The 19,888-nt window shown below is 40.4% G+C and overlaps 1 protein-coding gene across 1 annotated transcript in view; it reads right to left on the bottom strand.

The window, feature by feature from the left end:
• LOC101160243 (transmembrane protein 132C) overlaps window positions 1-19,888 on the bottom strand; it is a 239,825-nt gene that overhangs the window by 133,197 nt on the left and 86,740 nt on the right. Inside the window, exons 2-3 of the mRNA XM_020705714.2 lie at window positions 15,845-16,263; window positions 14,469-15,046 (exon numbers count right to left, since the gene is read on the bottom strand). Of these exons, the coding sequence (XP_020561373.2) occupies window positions 14,469-15,046; window positions 15,845-16,263 (997 nt within the window). The remainder of the gene's footprint in view (window positions 1-14,468; window positions 15,047-15,844; window positions 16,264-19,888) is intronic.

Here is a 19,888-nt window from a genome sequence, read left to right as displayed (position 1 = left end):
GAGCAGAAACCAAAGTAATATAGTGTAAGAGAAAAAAGAAAGAAAAAAAACGTTTTTATGGAAGTCTGATGGTTTTCTTCAACCATCTCTTTGGTAAAAAGCTAAACAAAATAAGTGACACAATTTCGTGAACATCAGCATCATCTTAGCAAAAAATATGGCGATATTACGGATTCCTCAGGAACTGAGCATGAAGGTAAATGAAACTACTGTTCAAACGTTACTGTAAAATAAGGCATTTTGCCCTGTGCTCTAACAGCTTTAACACTTCATCTGGTGTGTGCATCATTAGCACACAAGAATGAAGGTGTTGGGAAAAGGAACTCAGTTTCTAAAAGAGGCTCTTCTATCCTACAACAGGAAGTAGAAGAAGAAAAAAAAAATGAGCAAAACAAAAGGGACGTCTAAACATTTGCATATCAAGCGCACCCAAGCTGGCATTACCAGACCCAAACTCAAACAGAGCTGAGAAACACATACAAAAGGAAAAAAATGGAGTGCCAGGAGTTTAAAAACAGAGACCGGTAGAGGATTTTGTATGGAGACAGAGTTAAATGAGCATGTGGGGATAATAAGTGAGGTGGAGGTGTAAGGTGAACCATTAGCACATCAACAGCAGACCAGCAAAGAAAGAAAATGTACAGTAATGCTGCTTTTTTGAGACTTACTTTTTCTGATATATTTCAATAATTTAGTGAGTAAAACTGCAAAAATAGCATTTTGCCTTCCTTCCACTCTCTCCTCATTTCATTCCTCCGCAAGTCTGTGTTTACCCGTCAATTTTCCTCACCCTCAAACAAACGCACAGCCCAAAAATGCACAAACACTGGCGCTATCTCGAGGTTGATGGCTGTCACCTTTGTGTGTCGGTCTCTTTCAGGAGCCAGGAATGCAAATAACACCCTCATGAATATTCAGGAATGATTTGAATCTGGAAGAGAGAAACAGAGGGACCAGAGGAAAGAGAGGTGCTGAGAGGGAGACTGAAAGGATGCAGTCTAGAGAAACTAAATGGTTCTGCCTGAAACATAACTGCAGCACAGAGGGGGTTACAAGAACTAATTGGTGCTCATTGACAGTTGGGGTTAAATAAAGTTGTTGGTATTTTTTTTGTCATTCTATGTCTGCCCCCCTCCCCTATCACTTCACTTTGGTGAAAAGGCCAGTAGACGTAATGATAAAGCAGAAATCAGTAAATGTAATCCTCTTGACTGTTACCCTTGAGTCACCTTTTTCCTTGACTTCCCTAAACCAAACTGAAATTGAAAAAAATAACTATTGGCTTGTATAAAGACCCTGTTATTTTCCCATGCAAATCAAAAGGTCAAATGATGCTCATTACAGCGACTGTATCACAGCCTTAGACTCTCACTAAGAAAAGTGCAACAGCACATGGGTCCCCTGTGTAAGGCATAGCAAAATCCTCCAAAAGAATGATACAAAAAGAAAAAAATGACTGCAATTTAAAGAAACAAAACCTTCACATCCCTGTGTTTGTCTCAAAATGATCATTTTATAAACATATAATATTTATAAATTGCCTAGAATATATATATATATTGTTTCAGGATATAGTAGATATAGTAGACATATATGAAGAGAATTAAGGTTTTAATGGAATTTCTGGGTATTTGTTTATTCTGATTGTTGTGAATCAGATGCAGATGAAAAAAGGCTTGTCTGAGGGGCTGTAAGTTAGTGGGAGAGCGTGTATTCAGAGACCTCTCAGTTATGGGTGACCAGATGGTTGGGTGGGGGTTGCTTCATGCCAACATTCCCATCCATAACTCAGAGGTGATTTCTGATGAACTACTGCTGCTCTGCAGAAGCTATGTCCTAGAGAAGGACATTTCTTTCTCTTTTGTTTTGGCTAAAAAGGGCATTGTCATAATTAAAAGACCACTGGAGACACTTTTACTATAGATCAAAAGGTGATCAGAGTGGGTCTTGAATACAAGTCAAACATATTTTAGATGAAAACAATAAAGTCAGCACCCCCACTTGATTGCATGTTTTTCTGAGAAAGTATCCGTTTAATTGTATTTCTCCATTAAGTGTGTGTGTGTGTGGGGGGGGTTACTTTTAGAAAAAAACAATATGCTAAAATAAATTGCAAAAAGGATTTTTTTAATAACCTCCTGACAGTTCATCTTGTCTACATTTTTTGAGAATATTTAGACGTATTTCGACATACTGTTTATTTTTAAGTACAAGGCAGGTTGAAGTTAACATAGACGCTCTTTTAGTCCAGAGCCTTTTAAACTAATACTTTGTAATTTGCTTTACTTATTGTTGTTTAAAACTCTTTCTCCTTTCAGTGCTCAATATCCATCTTTTTAGTACAACTGCAACGTTTTCCTTTTTTTTTGCATTATATTACAGAGTAATTTCGCAATGAACCTGAAACTGCCCAAAAAACTCAGTAATATTTTTGCTGCTGTAAGAATTTACATAATTTAAGATCAAACAGAATGAAAATATATAAATCTAAAAACAAGGCAAAGACACAGTCAAAAAATAATGTAAGAAATGTCAAAAAAATAAATAAAAACAGCGAAGCATGTCAAATTAGTTTTTTTCTTTCGCTGGTATCTGTTTTTTCACAACACAAAACACAAATGTCCATCTTCAGCCAAAAAGATAAGAATATTTTACACAAATCAAAAGCTTCTTATTAGATTTAAAGAGGACTAATGAAAGTCACTGTTTTATTTTTGCGTTTTTATTTTTATTTAGTTTTTTTTCTTTTAAAGATCTGTTTCATGGAGGTAAATCAGACCAAACCCTTGCATCCTCTGGAGAAACCTCACCGCTCTTATCTTTGCATCCAAACTTCCAGCCACTCTTTGCACTTTATCCCAAAGCTTATGTCTGTTGTCATGCGCCAGGAAGCAGGTCTCACCTCGGACAGGTTACAGGTCCATTACAGGGCTAACTCAGGGACACGGACGAGGGAACACGCACACCTGGAGCTCATAGTACAAAAACACAACCCGCGTGTCCTTGTTTGTCCTTTACTTTATTATTAAATATTTTACTGCTAATATAAAAAATATGCAACTTTCTTTTTATTTTTTAAAATTAAAAAATAATATGTAACTCATTTTGACTAGTTGCGCTATGAAGAACCATACAAATGTCTGAATATTGTTGACAAGAACATGGATTAATAGCTGCAGAAAATTAAAAAAAATATTTAAAAAAAACAAGCAAAAGAGACTTTCTGTCAGACACATATGCTAACATGAGTATCAATTATCCTCTCATAGTTAATTATCTTACTAATTGGGTAACCAAACAATGATAATGCAGTTGAAGAGAGTTTTTTTACTGAGGGAGATACTGATCACTTTAACCTTCTTTCTGTTAATATTTACACTGAAGACATGCCTAAAACATCAACTAATCATAGATTTATAGCATGAAATCTTCATGCTGAGAGTTTTTGCGGTTATTTTAGCAGGTATTCAGCTTCACGCTCTCGTGCTGCTGTCGTGGATTCATCCGGATGAGTCGTCCTTTTTTTCATCTTTAAAGTTGCAATGTTAGGAATAATTCGGAAACTGTGATGGTTTAATGCATTTGGATCTTGTAATGTTTCATGGACTCGTATTTACTTTTTTTTTTTTTTTGAGGGAATAAATTGGAATTTGTAAATAAAATATTGATGAAGCATGTAAATATCCTTATATGGCAAATTCAGTGTAACATGGACATCGCTGTGTGGAGTTTTAGGTGGTCCGTTGGGTTTGGATTTTTTACAGACCCACTTCAATCATCTCACCCCTCAATTTTTGATACATCATGAATAATCTCTTTTTCAAATTTCCTTTTTTTCCCATCTAGTCCTGATCCAGAATGATTTGAAAAATAAATTTTCAGAGGTGCAGCTTGGAGCTTAATTTTCTTTAAATATGTCCTCTATCATCAGAAAATGTCCCAACATCATGTTTAAAATGCCAAAGACACTATTTTCATCTATGTGAGTCTTTATTGATACATTTCTGGTCTGTACTCCACATATTACTCCTCGTCTATTCCCTTTATCTTCTCCCTCTCTCTGACTCGATCCTCCTCATTCTCCTCACTACCCTCATGTCCTCCTTCGCTACATGCATGAACGTCCACATTGTCCTCCTGTTCTTTTTCCTGGAATCCTTTCTTTCAGCTCTCACACGTGTCGTGCAAATCTCCAACATTCTTCTCTACTACTCTAGTCTTCCTCACACAAACCACAGCTCCTCTCTCTGAATACTGTCATAGACGTTTTCTAGATCTACAAAGACACAATGCAGCTCCTTCTGACCTTCACTGTTCACCTAAAGCATAATCTGTGTTACTCTACCCTATTATGAAACTAAACTGTTGTTCACAAATGATCATTTCTGGCCTCAGCCTAGCTTCCATTATTCTTTTTTTTTATTGTGCGAGTCATCAACGTTGTTCTTCTGAGGTTTCCCAAGATCTACACATCTGTCTTCTTAACATGTGGTCACCAGGTCAACGTTCCTCAGGCGTCCTCTCACTCCCAACGATCTTCAGTCAGAAACTCTACTGCCACCTCTCCTAAACACTCCCAAACCTCCACAGGTTTGTAGTCAGGATGCTGTTCTACTCTCCATCCTGTTCAGTGTTTTCCTCACTTCATCCTCAATGATCTTTGCTACTCCCTACTCCACAGTATCCACCTTTCCTACTGCCCTTTCTAACATTTTCCTCATCCATCACACTTGTGGAACCTGTCAACAAATTTCCATCTCTGTCCTTGATCACCCTAACCTGCTGCACATCCTTCCCATCTCTGTCTCTCTGCATCACCTGTACAGATCTACACTTCCTCATTTTGTCTCCATACACCCTTTTTTGTCTTTTCCACCTCCACCTTCACCTGTGCTGTATCTCCCTGTACTCCTACTTGTTAATTTATGTTCTCTGCCACTTTTTCTCAGTTAACCTATTAACTCCTGAAATTCTTTATTCCTTCACAAAGTCTCTGTATTTGCTGTCCTCGCCCAGAAGTTTCCCTAATTTCAGTCATCCTGAAGAAACTCATGATCTCCCAAGCCTGTTTCGACTCCTCCCTAAAGGCCATACAGCAATTTTCCTTTTGCAACACCCACTACTTTGTCCTCTGCTCTGCTCTGCTCTTGTCATCATCTTCTTTACCACCAGAGTCATCCAACACACCACCATCCTCTCTTCTTCAGCCACAGCTAGAGTCAATGAGGTTTTTCAGATTACAACGTCGGCACAAGATGTAATGTCATCCTATCTTTCTCTTTGGGAAAACATCTTCTTCGATGTAATTTCTTTTTTTTTCTGGCAAAGTCCACCACCTTCTGCACTCCTGTTCTGATCACCTTTTCCTCATCACCTCTGTTTCCTTCATGCACATGACTGTTAAGGTCCTCATCCATCTTCCTCAAATTTTGCCTTCTCTCGCTCACATCCAACCTGAGGGGGAGAACCACTGACAGCATTCAACATCACACCTTCAACTTCCAGCTTCAGATTTATCATCCTTTCTGATGCTTTGATCACCGGCAGAACATTTCAAGTGTGCATTCTGGTGTGTAGAATATCCCTGATGCTATAGTTTGAATAATTTGTTTTCTTCAGAAAAGACAAAAACAGCAAATCAGACATTTGCTCAGTTGCCTTTTTGCCATTCATGTCCATCACATCTAAAGACCTGGATTCAGCTGACAATTCTTAGACCTGCTTCAAATTTTGTGGCAATCTTTGCGATACAAACTCAATGATCTTTGCTACCCCTGTTTGCTGTGTGTCATATGTCTTTGTCTGCAGGCCCTTGTGTATTTGGCTTTTTTTTTTCCTTTAGCTACTCAGGATTTTGGTTTTATCACATTTCATTGTAAATTCTGCATCAGTGTTACCTTTTGTTAGATCTGTTTTTATTTACTCAAAAAGCCTTCTTTGCTAAAACTTAATTTGTGATGACATAATGTATTTCTGACAACAAAGCAACTGTATTGCACTGCACAAAACTATAAGCACAGTTGCTTTATTTGACAAAAAAAATTGAACAACGAGCAATGCATCAAGCAAAGGGAGCTGAAAAATAAAGGCAGAAATTGTGCTACACTACTGTATGGAGATTGTCATTTTTTCATCTTAATGCTGTAGACAGATATTTCATCTTGAGGCAACACTTTAAACTTTAAAGGTGTCATGCCCACATGTGTTCCGTGTAAAGTGACACAAGGAGATTAATCTTCTGAAATATGATGTCCTCGGACTGAGTTAAACTCATGAATAATATTTATGGGATGAAATAAAAATTAATTCCATCTGTGACTACTCACTAAGCAGCAGGTCTTAAAATCCACTTAGGTTAAAAATCCCCAAGACGGTCCATGAAAGTGGCTTTTAAGGCATTTAGATCTGACCTCCTTTGGTACACAGCAACATGTCAATTACATTTATGGAAAAAGCTGAAGAGGCAGAAGAGGAAATGTAAAGTTGATTGAGAAACATTTGCTGTCTTCACCCAAAGAAGTGAGAGGGAAAGATTCAGTCAAGCAGGACCATCAACGTCCTTTTCTTATGTTCGCTTTGTTTTTGTTCTGTTTTTACCTATAAGACATTCAGTATTTTGGGTTTGTTGACATTAATACTTTATGTTCCCCTAATTTATGTGCTTTTTTACGACCTTTTCAGTAGCTACTGAACTCCTTTTGAAGGTAGTAGTTAATTAGCTGGAAGTTAAGGTGGTAACTATAGAGGCAAGCAGACAGCTTGGAACCAACTCAGAGGTTAACTAACCACTGAGACGTATAGATTGTGAGTTTAAACCATTGACTGCAAAGGAGAATTAGACTGAGCGACCCCCCTCCCCTCACATTCCAAACAGGAAGCACCCACTGGCTCCAATAAGCCAAAATCCCTCATCCTTTAATGTAGATATAAACTGTTATTATACAGTCATTCTGTTTCTCTGAATTACCATTCTTGCTCAACTACCTTTTTTTAACATGTTCTTGCTAATATTATTTTTTTCTGTAATTCAGGTTATCCAAGTTATGAACTGACTAATCAGCTGTCTCAAAAAAAAAATAGGTGGTGCCTGCTAGCCCCCACATCTTAAATTCTAAATCTCCGACAGATTCCCCTCATCCCACTTTCAAGTGGTAGGGGTGTGGTCTTCCAACAAGCTCACTCCTGATAGGCAAGAGTGGTTGGCATCCAGTTTCAGGGCTGACTCCTCCCATAAACCTGCTCTTTTACCATCTATTTCAGAATTGACAAGGCCTTTTGGATAAAAGGTGAAATGTTTTCAACTTTAAAAGCCAAGTCCAGATGACAGTTTTTCAACCTACTACCTCGTTGCCATAGCAATGTTGACTCAGACCAACTCAGACCATACACTGTTTATTGATGACATGTTGCTGCGAGGGTCTAACGTCCGGGATGCCTAGTTCAGTTTAGTCTGTTTAGTTCAGCAATCAGCTATGGAATTCTATGACTTTATATTCTTTCTTTCTTTCTCTTTCGGCTTTTCCCATCAGGGGTCGCCACAGCGAATCATCCTTTTCCACCTCACTCTGTCATGGACATCTTCTACCCTAACGTTAGCCAACTTCATGTCCTCTGTTAAGACATCCATATATCTCCTCTTTGGCCGTCCTCTTGCCCTCCGGCCAGGCAGCTCCATCTCCAACATCCTTCTACCAATATATCCACTATCCCTCCTCTGAACATGTCCAAACCATCTCAGTCTGGCTTCTCTGACTTTGTCGCTAACACAGGCAACATGAGCCGTCCCTCTGATGTACTCGTTCCTTATCCTGTCTAACCTGGTCACTCCTAAGGAGAACCTCAACATCTTCATCTCTGCTACCTCCATCTCAGCCTCTTGTCTCTGTCTCACTGCTACCGTCTCTAACCCATAGAGCAGAGCTGGTCTCACCACTGTCTTGTACACCTTTCCTTTGAGTCTTGCTGGCACTCTTCTGTCACACAACACTCCTGACACTTTCCTCCAACCGCTCCAACCTGCCTGCACTCGCCTCTTCACCTCTTTTCCACAATCCCCATCACACTGAACTGTTGACCCCAAGTACTTAAACTCCTGCACCTTCTTCACCTCAGCCCCCTGTAACCTAACGCTTCTACCTTGATCCCTCTCGTTCAGACACATGTATTCTGTCTTACTACGACTGACCTTCATGCCTCTTCTTTCCAGAGCAAACCTCCACCTCTCTAGCTGTTCCTCCACCTGCTCTCTACTCTCACTGCAAATTACAATGTCATCCGCAAACATCATTGTCCAGGGAGATTCCTGTCTTACCTCGTCTGTCAGCCTGTCCATCAGCATAGCAAACAAAAAAGGACTCAAAGCTGATCCTTGGTGTAGTCCCACCTCCACCTTGAACTCCTCTGTCTGACCTACAGCACATCTCACCACCGTCATACTTCTCTCATACATGTCCTGAACTACTCTGACATACTTCTCTGCCACTCCAGACGACCTCATACAGTACCACAGCTCCTCCCTCGGCACCCTGTCATACGCCTTCTCTAAATCTACGAACACACAATGCAGCTCCTTCTGACCTTCTCTGTACTTTTCCATCAACATTCTCAAAGCAAAAATGGCATCAGTGGTGCTCTTACGGGGCATGAAACCATACTGCTGCTCACAAATCTCCACCTTCTTCCTAAGCCTGGCTTCCACTACTCTTTCCCACAGCTTCATTGTGTGGCTCATCAACTTTATTCCTCTATAGTTGCTGCAGTTCTGCGTGTCACCCTTGTTTTTAAAGATCGGGACCAGAACGCTTCTCCTCCATTCCTCAGGCATCTTCTCACTCTCTAGAATCCTATTGAACAACCTCATTAGAAATTCCACTGCTGTCTCTCCTAGGCACTTCCATACCTCCACAGGTACGTCATCAGGACCAACGGCCTTTCCGCTCTTCATCCTTTTCAGAGCCTTCCTAACCTCATCCTTTCCAATCTCTGCTACTTCCTGCTCCACAACAACCACATCTTCCTCCCTTCTTTCCCTGTCATTTTCCTCGTTCATCAGCTCCTCAAAATACTCCTTCCATCTTTTCTGTACACTCTCTTGTGTTGTTAGCACCTTTCCATCTCTGTCCTTAATCACCCTTATCTGTTGCACGTCCTTCCCATCTCTGTCTCTCTGTCTGGCTAGCCTGTACAAGTCCTTCTCTCCTTCCTTTGTGTCTAACCTGTCATAAAGCTCATCGTAAGCTTTCTGTTTGGCCTTTGCCACCTCTCTCTTCACTCTACGCTGCGCTTCCTTGTACTCCTGTCTACCTTCCTCAGTCCTTTCTACATCCCACTTCCTTTTAGCCAACCTCTTCCTCTGGACGCATTCCTGTACTTCCTCATTCCACCACCAAGTCTCTTTACCGTCTTTCCTCTTTCCAGATGACACACCTAGCACCTTCCTACCTGTTTCCCTGATAATCTCTGCTGTAGTTTCCCAGTCCTCTGGAAGCTCATCCTGACCACCCAGGACCTGCCTCAACTTCTGCCTAAATTCCTCACAAGTTTCTTCATTCTGTAGCTTCCACCACTTGGTCTTCTTTTCTGTTTTCCCTATCTTCTTCTTCCTGACCTCCAGAGTCATCTTACACACCACCATGCGGTGCTGTCTGGCTACACTCTCTCCTACCACCACTTTGCAGTCATTAACCTCTCTCAAATGACCTCGTCTACATAGGATGTAGTCCACCTGAGTACTCCTACCTCCACTTCTGTATGTCACTCTATGTTCCTCTCTCTTCTGGAAGTAAGTGTTGACTACAGCCATTTCCATCCTCTTCGCAAAGTCCACCACCATCTGTCCCTCCAGATTCCTTTCCTTCACACCAAACCTGCCCATCACCTCCTCATCACCTCTGTTGCCCTCACCAACATGCCCATTAAAGTCTGCTCCAATAACAACTCTCTCTCCTCTGGGAAAACTCTCTATGACCTCATCCAACTCACTCCAGAATCTCTCCTTCACTTCTAACTCACAGCCAACCTGTGGCGCATACCCACTGACTACATTCACCATCACCCCTTCAATTTCTAACTTTAGGCTCATCATCCTGTCTGAGACTCTTTTCACCTCTAGAACACTGTTTACAAACTCCCCCTTCAGAATCACTCCTACCCCGTTTCTCTTCCTATCAACACCATGATAGAAAAGTTTGTATCCTCCTCCAATACTACGTGCCTTGCTGCCCTTCCACCTTGTCTCCTGCACACACAGTACATCTACCTTCCTTCTCTCCATCATGTCTGCCAGCTCTCTGCCTTTCCCTGTCATTGTGCCAACGTTAAGAGTCCCTATTCTCAAACCTATGTTCCTGCCTTTTCCCTTCTCTCTCTGGCAACGGACCCTTCTGCCTCCCCTCTTTCTTCCACCAACAGTAGTCAAATTTCCACCGACACCCTGTAGGTTAACAGCATCGGTGGCGGTCGTTGTTAACCCGGGCCTCGACCGATCCGGTATGTCTAAAGTGTTGTGGATGATTCGCATGGTTATTTTGGCAATTTTTACGCCGGATGCCCTTCCTGACGCAACCCTCTCTATTTATCCGGGCTTGGGACCGGCACAGAAGTTACTGGCTTGCAACCCCTGTGGCTAGATTTCTATGACTTTATATTATTTTATTTTATTTTTTTTTCTAACTTGTCCTGTCGAACAGCTGGGCAGGCAGATGAGAACTGACGGCCTCTTGTGTTGGAAATATTTTACTTTAACAATAAAGGTTATTAATCTTCAGACAAACCAAAGGTATGTCTGAATAAACCCCTTTTGTAATTAAGGCCAAACTTTATTAATTTCAACCATGTTTGAAAATCTTTGGTGTTGGACCGGATATGACATTATATTCTTTATGATTCATGTTTATTACTCAATTACCGGCATGAAGCCTATTGAGATGACTATTGTTGTAAATATTGGGTTATGTGAATAAAATTGAATTGAATTGAATGAGCTGGAAATAAGCAATTTCCTATGGATGGCGCCACACTCCCTGAGTCCGGTTCTCTTTTACAGTCAATGGTCGGGTTTTACCAAAATGGGTCCTAATGCCCCCCTTTTTCATAATCGGCATTTTGGTGTTGGATTCACCAAATGTTATGTGTGCAACTTTGTCTGCAACTCATCTTTCCCCCCTGAGGATGGGTTGAATGCAGAGAACAAATCTGACACACCCAGCGCCTGTGACAACTAGTGACAACTAGTGAGACGTTAACTTCAACTTTAGTTGTTAGAATAGGTTGGGGCGGGGGAGGAGGGCTGTGTTAAAAACAACAGCTAAATTACTAAATTATTTAGTTTTGAATGACAACTTCACAACTTGATTTCATTTCAGATTCAACATCTTTTGGATAAATAACTTTTTTTTTCTCAAATTTATTTTCTGAGACCAAAATAAATTATTTTAATTTCCTTCAATTGATTTTTTGAAAGCCAGAACCTATTGGACATAATAAAGCTCTACAATCCTCGTGAAACTTGAACAATACGGCTGGAGCATTTTTTATTATAAGTAGTTTAAATTGTACAGTAAGTAGCAGAACTCTTTCCTGATTCTGTTCTGAAAAGAGGACAACTCCTCCTCACTGTCCACCTTATCATCCTCCTCCACCTTCAGCTGCTCTTTGCCGACACTTCCTTGGTTTTCCAACTAAAACACAGCAGAGCTGCACATAAGTGGTCAGGTGAAGTTTTTTTTTTTTTTCCTGAGCTTAGTCAAATTGAAAATACATTGACTTTATAATACCCAAACAAAATATGATTAAACTTACACCATCAAATAGCCTGGAATAGCTCTAAGTGTACCTTTCTGAATTATATAATTAAAAAAATGGAATGACATGGAGAAGCTCTACTATCCAGTGGGAGGGGTACTGACTAACAAGCTCACTCCTCATTGGCGAGAATGGCTGTCATACAGTATACATGTTAACTCAGACCGGCTCGGAGCAATCACTTATTGGTATCGTTTGGTTTCAACGTGGCAACGGCCACATCACAAAAAAAGAAAAAAAAGTGACTGAATAGGCTTCATTTTGTTGGAACTGAGAGTAAGCCATTATATGGGTGACATCACATTCATTCAGTCCAGTTTTCATATACAGTCAACCGTACAGGACAAACAGGAAAGAGCAGAGAATGAAAAGTTTTCAGTAGTTCAGTAGGACAAGCAAAGGACACAATCTACAAAAAAGTCCAAAATACACCCAGACTGTGAGAAATATCCTAGATAAGTGTCAAAAAGTGACATAAATGGGTACTCGCTGCATGCAAACTGGCATAGAGGGCCCTTGACCATACATCAGTATGTGACAAATTGGGAATGAGAGCGTGTCTGTAGGTCCTCAGTTTTAGCTGTTCTCCACACTGGCAGTCTCAAGCCATTGTGACAGGAACATGTTTGGTGATGTGAATTACAAGCCCGGTGATGGGTGATTCTAAACGGATGCCTGATCTAATTTAACTAACGCAGGATTCTGCCCATCCTTCCATCTCATCTTTTTTTTGTTTTGTTTTTCGGGAGCTGCTGAAGAAATGCAAGCGAGGGGATCCTCTCCTCTTTTTTTTGTTTCATTTCTCATCAGGTTTTGTCTGTTTATATTTTTGGAGCAGAACGACTATTTTTCCCTTTTTCCTTTCCATCTATCTGCCTGGTTCATCCTCTCTTCGTGCCGCTCCATCTCCTCAGCAGTTTATCATAATCATATCCCCTCAGTGTAATGGAGCACACTTAAGGCTTATTATTTGGCACACACATAAAAACACACATGCACACACTCCTGCGCTCAAGCAGGATCCACTTAAGCCTTATTACATGACTGACTGTGCTTTGAACATGGAAGATTATCTATTAGAGTGTATGCTTGGATAGAGGGCAAGAATCAAAAGCACATACTGACCAACACAAACAAACACAGACACTCATTTCTTCTTCCCTATAACTTCAGCAACAAAAAAATATTTTAAAAAGGCTTCCTATATCATGGATAAATGGGTAAAGAGAACTAAAAGACTGAACACTAAATGGATGCATAGGAAAGGTAAATCTGAAAAAAACGTTATTTTTAAAATGAAGACGAAGAGTTTGCCTAAACACCTCTAATAAACACAACAATTTAATAGAAAGCAAATTAATGCCATTAACATATATGAAAAAAACAATGAGACATCTGTAAAGTATATGTGAAAAATAAAGTGAAAGGCAGCAAGAGCAGCAGCAACAAAAAGGAAGTGGGAAGCGAGAACAGGAAGTAAAACTAAGGGTGTATTCAGACAAGACACATTTGGTTCCCTGATAATCCGGAACAAATTTTCAGTCTGAATACACCCAAGCGGACGCTGGTATAGGACCAAAACGGCCACCATAGCCGACGTAAACAGAATTGGAATGAAAATGAAGCAACAGATGAGCCGCAGACGAACATAAAGCAACAATTGTCATCATCAAAGAGAAAAAAGGGTCAAACTGTTTATTATTACACCGCTGAAAACACCTCTTACATGCTTTTCTATGCCCCACGAGTTGCCAGGTTAGGCTCCGGCAACCCAGTGATCAAGACAGGGACAAAAAAGGGTTTAGACGATGAATAAATGAAAAATAAATAAATAAAAAGAATGTAATAGAGCTTCGTGAATCTCATAAGGATGTATCCAGTGTTACGTTTAAAAAAAAAAAAAAGTTTAGGGTAAAACAAGTTTTCAAGTCCAGAGTTTTATATTCCATATCATTCTTAATAATGGCGTTTACAGATTTTAGGAAGCAAAAAAGCAAGTCAACTAAGATCAGGCATGAATCCCAACTGTCAGTTCAGTTTTATTGTCGGGTTTTTAGGTGATTCCTTATGTTATTTTCTTCTAACTGTGACACTATCTTTAAATGATAGATTATATTGAGAATGTAGCTCCATCATATTCTGCTCACCTAAGTGTTAGTTTGAGTGATGGGTTAGTATCTGGAGGGATAGTAGTATGTGTGCATCCTGATCAGTTGTCGACTATATTATTAATTCAAATTGTGAAATATAGTTAATATAAAAAGGCTCAATTGAATTAAAAATGAAATGCATTTATGCAGCTATGTCCATTGACATACTACGAATTACCATTCCTCTAAATAACACAGATGTACTCGTTTAAATCTATCTTTTGCTCTCCGTCTCCCCAGTCACCCTTTTTTTTCTGTTTACTTTCCTCTTCGATCAGTCACGTTGAATATTCATGAAGTTGTAATTTGCACTGCCGGTTACTGAAAGAGGCTAAGCATACAAAAGTGACAGCCATCCACCTCAGGAGCAGCCGAGTCGGGAGAAAGTGAATGAGGAAGAAATTAATAAGGAGAGACGGTGCAACAAGAAAGGCCAGAGATGAAAGGAAATGAATAATAGGAGACAAAAACTGTGGAACACTGAATCAAACTGGATGAAAGCATTTACTGTCCTACCTTAACGTAAACTGCTCCGTGTTTGAGTTGGTCTTCATGTGAATGCCAAATGCCACAGTTTTGCCAAGCCGGACCGGGCTGGGTGGAACCAGAACCTCCACATTTTCATCCAAATGCAATCTTTCTCCTTTGGCAGAAACTGTGCCCATGCTCATCTCCACAGATCCAGCTTTCTGCATGTCCTGAAGGCCTCCATCATCAATGGTAGTCCACTGTCCCCCTAGCCCCGCACTGAGGCCCAAAACAGCCCCGGCACTTGAAATCGGAGCTCTCCATGGCTCGCTAACAACAGAAGGACACTCTTGACGAGCTCCTTCCATGGCTATAATCGAGTAGTAAACATCCACTGACGGAAGGGCCGCTTCAGGTGGTCTCTTTCTCGCTTGTGTTGGTGCAAACCAGACTGGGGGAATCTCCAGACGGACAACACAGATGCCGGATGGTCCCATGAGGCGGCAGCCTGCTGAGGGAGCCTCTTCACTTTTGTCACGAACAGCCAAGGCTCTGACACAAGGCAGGAGGGATGGAGGCGGCAGGTTGGGGTCATCCCAGCGCCGTCCTATCAGGTAAAACAGTACCTAACAGGATGTAAAAATGCATATGATGTCACTCCTGAGAAGATTTTTATGTAAATCAAAGGATGAAGGTCCTTTAAATGTACAAATTGATAAATTATTTCTGTAAAAAAATTTTTTTTTAGCAGTAAAATTGAGTTTTTGAAATAAATGTATTTGTTTTTATTTTAACCCAATGACTGTTGACCACTTTGAAGGTTTTGCGTGCAAGGTTGTGTTGCAAAATCTTTAATTGCTTTGATTGACTTAAATACTTTTGGTTAGAATAATTTTCACATTTTAAGCAAGAGGGCACAAGTTTGTCCAATAAATTATGAGCCTTTTTTGTTATTAAATCACCTTTCTTTCAATTCTCCTGCATTTGAACATTACTTTTTTGTAATAACTTCACCTTTGTGACTGACGGTTTTCCTATTTAATGGCCAAGTATGAAAGAAAAATGTAATTTAGGTGAGCAACATTTTTAATCTCGATAACTAGAGTTTTGTTTGAAGCTACAAGAGTGTATTTACAGTGTCTCATTAGTAAGTCTAATTACTCTGGACAATTACAAAATAATTATGCCTACAGTGCTGAGAAACTATAATCTAACTCAATAGCTCATTAATTTTAATTTTGCTTTTTTGGCCAAGAATTATATTTTTCATTTCAGTCCTTCACCATCTTTTTTTTTTTTAATCACCAACAGGCCTGCTGCTGCTTTGGCTTAAATATGTGCAAAAATCAATGACTACATTAAAAAGTTATGAACACACAACATTTAAAGATGTTTCAATGTTTAAGTAAATTCTCAGCAACCACCTGTATCCACGGCCTTGCTGACCCCACTTTAGGCACCACGACTTGTCCTTTGACCTTCCAGTTCAGCGTCACCTGGTTGGTGGAGTGCAGCAGATGTGGGGGCGGCCCCTGAAGGAGCTCCGCTGGGATTGGCTGCTCGATGCTCACATTTCCGTAGCTGCAGTTGACGCTGGGAAGGGACTGCGGGGCAGCGATGCCCGGTTCTAGCTGGTGGAGAAAGAAAGGCTCGGTCCATGACGATAGGCTGCTGTTTCGCATGACCTCTTGATTGGCTTCCCGCAGGAAGAAGGCGGAGTCAGCACCACTCAGCTGACATTGGACAGGGAGGTAGGTGGGGAGAGAGGAGGAAAAGCGTGGCAGCAAGGACTCTGGACCTCCTCCTAGTCCTCCTCCTGCTGCTCCTAATGTGCTGTTGGAAACTACGTCCACAAATACACCAACAGGGAAAGGGTGGATGGATGAAAGAGAAGGAAAAAATGAAGAAAGGATGGAGAAAAAAGAAAAATAGAATTAGATTTGAATGCTCACAACTTGAAATTCTTAGTTTGATTTATTCTGAATATTTTCCAAAAAGGCCAATCATTGAAATGAGCGCAGCCGTGCATTCAGGGTCACTGACCTGTCAAATGCACCTTTGTGTTCACACACTGACAAACACACACACCTAACAGCTTTTTCATATGAATTCACACACACATTACTACCCACTGACAGAGCGGGGGGAAAAAAAACATGGTGTTTTTTCACACTTTCTCCACTTGCGGAAACATTAGCTCACAGGTTTTTTCAAATGATCAGCTCAGCATCGCAGTTACATTATAGCATTTTTTTTCTAAGCATGTGCTCAAAGCGCACTACATGTGTTCATCAGTAAGAGCATGCTGCTTTTTCTCTTTTTTTTTGTACATTTACATTTGCTTTTCATGCATTTCTGACATGCTGGAATTTTGACACCATAAATTGTGGGCTGTGGGTTGTGCAGCAGTTTGCACTCTTGCCTCACAGCAAGAAAGCCCCGGTTCAAATCCCAGCTGGGACCTTTTGTATAGAGTTCTCCTTGTGCCTTTTCTCCTGGTGCTCCAGCTTCCTCTCACATTCCAAAAACCCGTTTCATAGGTTAAATGGTGAATCTGAATTGTCCCTTTGGTGTGGATGTGAGTGTGTGAGGTTGTCTCTCTCTGTGTGGCCCTGCAAAGACTGTCAAAGTATCCAGAGGGGAAAATGCTGAATGGATTTAAAGAAATGGATGGAATAGTGGCCCTTTTGATGTCCTCTCCTATTTTCAAAACAAAATTTAGAGTTCCAAATGTGCCTTGATGGAATTTAAAGCACTAATCTTGATCTTCCATCATCCCCCCATCTCTCTTCTTTCATCTTATGTGGGACCAGGTCACAGAAGCAATAGTAGAAGCAAAGATGCCCAAAATTTCCCCTCTGCCCCTTTTTCCTCCAGCTTCTCAATCGGAATCCTGAATCATTCCCAGGCCAACCAAGAGACAGTCTCTCCAGTGTGTCCTGGGTTTTCCCCAAGGGTCTCTGCCCAGTGGGACATGCCCATAACACCTCCTCAGGGAGGAGTCCAAGAGGGATCTGGACCAGATGCCCAGGCCCCTTCAGCTGCCTCCTCCCAATGTGAAGGAGCAGCGACTCTACTCTGACCTCTCTTTGGGTGACCAAGCTTCACACCTCATCTCTAGAGCAATGCCCTGCCACCCTTCAAAGGAAGCTCACTACAGCTCACTACAGGGCCTAGTTTTATTGGTCATGACCCAGCTCTCATGACAACAAGTGAGTATTGGAACAAAGCTCCACCAGTGAATTTTCATCCTTCGTCACAATGAAGTGGCTCAAGGACTGCATGACATCGCACCAAACCACTTGTTGACCTCATGCTCTAAACAAGATGCCAAGATACTTAAACTCCTACACCTGGACCAGAGCGCTTCATCCACCCAGAGAGGACAACAACCTTTCTCTGTTCTCAGACCTGGTGGCACTGACCCTCATCCCAGCTGAGAACATGGTCAATCACTTCCCTTAAACATATTAACTGGAATCTGAGATGGGTGTTTGCTAGAGCTGATAGCTACTAAAACAAACTTTTAGTTCAATTTAAGAGGAGCTAGACTTCACTATATCCAATATTGGTGTTAAGTACATCAGACTCCATGAATATCCATTTGAAAAATCGCGAAACAATCCCTCATGTTATGGAGCAATGAAATCTTTGCTGCGCTTGGTTCCTATACGGTTATCAGACAAGAAGATTCTCTCCAAAACCCGCCTGAAACAAGGAAAGCACACATCCAGTGGTGAGTGGAAAAGACGAGGGAGTGTTTCTGAGTCCCAGGGAAGTGGAGTGTGAAAATATAATGAGAACGGGACAGCATGGTGCTGTCTGGGGCAAGTAATACTGACTCCAAAAAAAAATAATATTAATAACGAAAAAAAAGAAAAATCAGCAGAGAAATGAAGTGATAACTCAGTGTAAAAATGAATAAGCAGAGTAGTTTGAGTGTAATGTATGAACACAAAGGGGAGAGTTTAAGCAAAACCAGCAGAGGCAACTAACGAAAAAAAGAAAACCAAAGAGTAAGAAATGTCTGTGAAAGAAAAGTCCTCAAGTTAAGAGAACGAGAGACCGACTATTCACGATAGACGAATACTATGGACATACATTGGACTAACAATCTTTGACAGGAACCGTATGTTTTAGAAACGTTAATATGAAACCGGAACACTTTGTGAATGTTTATGTTATGTTTAATGTTATGTTTAATGTTATGTTTAATGTTTTGTTAATGTTTTTTTCATTTTAGCCATAAGTACATCCACCTGCCAATCAAAGAAACACACCTTAACCACTGACTGTATGTGAGAACTAGATTGAGTAACCGACAGCATTCCAAACAGGAAGTGCCTGCTGGCACTTCAATCCCACAGACCTCGATAGAGAAATAAACAGTTATTACTCAGTCTTACTCTGATACCTTCTTTAAGATGTTCTTCCTAATGCTACTTTTTAATTATATATATTTTTCTCTTTATTGCAAGTTATTCAAGTCATAAACTGGCCAATCAGATGCCTCAATAAAAATAAATGGTGCCTGCTGGCCCCAATGTCCAACTTTCAAAACATCTGACAGATTTTCTGTAGTGCGCTTTTAAGTGGTAGGGGTGTGAACTTTGAACAGGCTCACACCTGATTGGTCACAGCAGTTGCCATGGAAATGTTGACTCAGACCAACTCGGACCAATCCCTGCTTATTGACATTGTCTGGCTCCAACATGGCGGTTTCCATTCCGTAAAAAATGGCGACTGAATTGGCTTCATATCATCTGAGCCAGAAGCAAACAAACTCAACCATTTTCTATGAATAATGTCACATTCCCTCAGTCCAGTTCTTATATACAGATCTTAACACAATAATTTCAGCTTCAATACAAAAGTAAGCTTACTGTTTAACATAGGAGTCAATGGAAAATCCCTCCCTGTGTTTGCTTTAAAACTTAGGAATGAAAGGTGGGGGCTTACGTCACACAAATCACAACTAACCAACAATGTTGCTCTTTGAACTGATTAATGTAGTCGTTTGTATAAGTAAGGATTTGGAGGATTGGATTAATTGGTTTATTTCAAGCAATAAAAAAGGGGGAAAATGACAACATAAAAAAATAAAAGTCAAAATATAAAGATATATCAAATCTATTTCAGATATCTTGGAAAATAAAGAAAACAACTTCTTGACATAAAAATTTATCTCAATTATAAGCAGACATATTTCCAATTGTATACGTACACTACCCACACGACACAATGAATCCAGTAAATATGATTGTCAAACTGAGTGATGGAACTGGTGAAGAAAGAGTATTTACCATGAATAGTGTCTGAAAGGTGAACAGTTTGAAAAGTACACATATTATTGATAGTGAATAATTGGTTTAAGCTCTAGATTATTTGCTTTTTTGATTGAAGCCCCACATATAATGCACATAGTTAATCATGTTGGCTGCAACTTTCATGCCAATGCAATTGTGAAG

Source organism: Oryzias latipes, chromosome 9, assembly GCF_002234675.1.
Source record: "Oryzias latipes chromosome 9, ASM223467v1".
Taxonomy (NCBI): Eukaryota; Metazoa; Chordata; class Actinopteri; order Beloniformes; family Adrianichthyidae; genus Oryzias; species Oryzias latipes.
Note: the sequence above shows the minus strand (reverse complement) of the source record. Positions and strands in the feature narration are given on the sequence as shown.